General features: G+C 49.1%; 1 protein-coding gene across 1 annotated transcript in view; it reads right to left on the bottom strand.

The window, feature by feature from the left end:
* The window catches only part of LOC310824630 (regulating synaptic membrane exocytosis protein 1-like), a gene marked incomplete at both ends in the record, with an annotated part of 36,092 nt that extends 33,737 nt beyond the window's left edge, over nt 1-2,355 (bottom strand). The window contains 6 exons of the mRNA XM_083697892.1: nt 167-214; nt 600-709; nt 925-956; nt 1,419-1,542; nt 1,766-1,865; nt 2,236-2,355. Coding sequence (XP_083554018.1) covers nt 167-214; nt 600-709; nt 925-956; nt 1,419-1,542; nt 1,766-1,865; nt 2,236-2,355 — 534 coding nt within the window. The remainder of the gene's footprint in view (nt 1-166; nt 215-599; nt 710-924; nt 957-1,418; nt 1,543-1,765; nt 1,866-2,235) is intronic.
* Between the last annotated feature and the right edge of the window lie 771 nt (nt 2,356-3,126).

Here is a 3,126-nt window from a genome sequence, read left to right as displayed (position 1 = left end):
AACTGTTGGATGAGAGAGAGAGAGAGAGAGAGAGAGAGAGAGAGAGAGAGAGACAGAGACAGAGACAGAGGCAGTGAGAGAGAGAGAAAGAGAGACAGAGAGAGAGAGACAGAGACAGAGGCAGTGAGAGAGAGAGAGACAGAGACAAAGGCAGTGAGACAGTTACCTGGACCCTAGGAACAAAAGGCGTAGTCCTTCTACTAAGGCATGGACTCTGGATGAGCAAAATTAACAACAGAAAAGAATGCAATAAAAAACAAAACACAGTGGCACACAAACAACAACAACAACAAGAACAACAAGAACAACAAGAACAACAACAGCAACAAAAACAACAAGAACAACAAGAACAACAGCAGCTCTTAAGAAAGGTGGTTCAGCCTGAAACAGTCTACTGTGTCTTTGTCCATACAGAGTTGTAATACTTGAACACAGGGCTCGTGTTAGAAGTGGTGACTGGTTTAAATGACTATCAACTGTCCTTCACCTCCTGTGGACCATGGTCCACACCAGCCTTTAAAGAGGACTGTGTTCATTGGTTAAAGCGATCCAGACCCCCTCCCTGAGTGATGCAGTGGTGGTGCATTGTGGGTACTTACGGAGACTTGTCCAGACAGGTACTGGGGGGCGTCCCGGAGTACCCCCGGGCTCATGGGGGAGGTGACAGAGATAGACGGGCCCATCTTCTGGGACTCAAACGAACTGGAACCTGCAGAAACCCAGAACCTTCTGTTACAGGCTGCTTTAAAGGGCCAATCTGGATTTAGTTTTATCTGGATTTAGTTTTACTGTATCTGCTGCTGAAGATGGATTTCCCCTCTGGGATTAATGAAGTACTATTCTATGTGGATGAGCTGCTGGAATAAACCTGTTGATGTCTGCATTCATTACAACGTGATATATCATGATGTCATCACCACTCACTTGATTCAAGTTCTGGAATCCGGGGGGCGTCTCTGAAACAAAATCAATTAAATTCAGAACTACTTCATAAGAGAGACAATCCAGAGATGCACTTCTTCTGAGACAGACAACCGAACATTGACTTCTCAGGAAGAGGGTTGTGATGAGTTCCATTAGTTACATCAACATTTACAAACCACATTAACACAAATGACAAGAACAACCTTCCCCAACCCTGGCAGGTCTACTGACACCTGGACACCACTAGTGTGGTCCTCTCTCCTGGTGGAGCGCCACAGTGCTGCAGGGTTTTGCTCCAGCTCAGCACTAACACACCTGTTTCAGCTGATCAAGGTTTGGAGCATTAGCTGATTACTGTAGGTCAACCAGGTGTGATAGTACTGGGTTGGGACAAAACCTGGACCCAACGCGGCTCTCCAGGACCAGGATTGAGGATCACTGGTGTAGAATATGACAGCCCCATCGACAGCTAGCTCTGGAATATGACCCCTCACCCTGTTGGACGAGAGACCACCAGCTCTACTTGGGGTTCTGGTTTGGATTCATAAATGATGTTGTAAACTTCCTTGAAGGTGGCTCCTTGTAGAACCCTGCCGTTCCACTCTAGAACCTGGTCGCCTGGGGGGAGGGAGGGAGAGAGAGGAGGAGGAGGAGGGAGGAAGAGGAGGAGAGTATTTAACATCTCACCATGAACAGAGGAGAGGAGTACCTGAGAAAAATGCTGTGCATGCGTGTGTGTGTGTGTGTGTGTGTGTGTGTGTGTGTGTGTGTGTGTGTGTGTGTGTGTGTGTGTGTGTGTGTGTGTGTGTGTGTGTGCGTGTGTGTGAGTGTGTGTGTGTACCTGGTCGGAGGTGGCCAACAGTATCTGCTAGACTCCCTCTCTTCACTTTAGTGATGAAAGCACAAAGTCTCCCAGATTCTGTCATCTTCCCTCCGACCACCTGTAAGAGACAGAGGCAGAAGCTGCGTCACATACAGAACAACACTCTACTGAACGAAGCATAGCTTCAAAACATGCTTAAAACTAGCATAGTGCCGTCTATGAATTTATGATAACCAAATGTTAACCAAAAAGTGGTGGGTTGAAATGACAGCTTTCTTGTTGTTTGAATCCCAGATTGCCCCTTTAAACGTAACATATAGGTGTAGATGGTCCAGGAGATTCCTCCGGTCTAGAACCTAGAACCTGCTCCCATGGTCCAGGAGGTTCCCCCATTCTAGAACCTAGAACCTGCTCCCCTAGTCCAGGAGGTTCCCCCGATCTAGAACCTGCTCCCCTGGTCCAGGAGGTTCCCCTGGTCTAGGACGTACCTTAAGGCCCAGCAGCGCTCCCGTGTCCCTGGGCACGGTTCCATCCTTCATCCTCTTGTTGAGCAGAATCCGACCTATCAGACGCTCGCCATCCTTGGACGGTTGCCATGTCACCGGGTGCTACGAGGTCAGAGCCACAACACACCGTGTGTTTTACAACAACAACAACAGACCATAATAGACAGGAGACACTCCGGAGGAGGGAGAAAGGGGAGGGGGGGGAGATCAGATGGGATGCACTGTGATTACGCAAACTCAGATTAAGGAACTACTGTTACACCACGTCACTCTGCCAAGATGTAGATGTAGATGTAGATGTAGATGTAGATGTAGATGTAGATGTAGACCTGCATATTGTGGTCCAGTTAAACCAGAGTAAAACCACACAATGTCATGGAGATAACCATGGGGAGTGGTCACCATTCTACTGGAGTTAACAGAAGAGTGGTCAGGTGATGTCAGAGTTTGTGTGATCACAGCAGTGACCACGAGTGAGGCATGCACCAGAGATAGATAGAGAGAGGGGGGGGGGGGGGGGCGAGAGAGAGAAAGAGGGGGTAACATTGCTAAGAGTGAGGCTTACTACAGTACAGTGGTGAAGGCTGTTATGAAGGGCAACAGCCACAGTGGAGACCAGGATGTGGGAAGCAGAGGAAGTACACAGACACAAGTACAGACTACATAAGGACTGTTAGTTATACAGAGGGAGAGGAGAGGGAGGGGAGAGAGAGGGAGAGGGGGAGAGGTAGACAGAGAGGGAGAGGAGAGGGGGAGGGGAGAGGGAGAGAGAGGGAGAGGGAGAGAGAGGGAGAGAGAGGGAGAGCAAGAGAGAGAGGGAGACGGAGAGAGAGAGCGAGGGGAGAGTGAGAGAGAGAGGGAGAGAGAAAGAGA

Source organism: Argentina silus (genome assembly GCF_951799395.1).
Source record: "Argentina silus genome assembly, contig: scaffold_272, whole genome shotgun sequence".
Lineage (NCBI taxonomy): Eukaryota > Metazoa > Chordata > Actinopteri > Argentiniformes > Argentinidae > Argentina > Argentina silus.
This window is presented reverse-complemented; position numbering and strand designations above follow the sequence as displayed.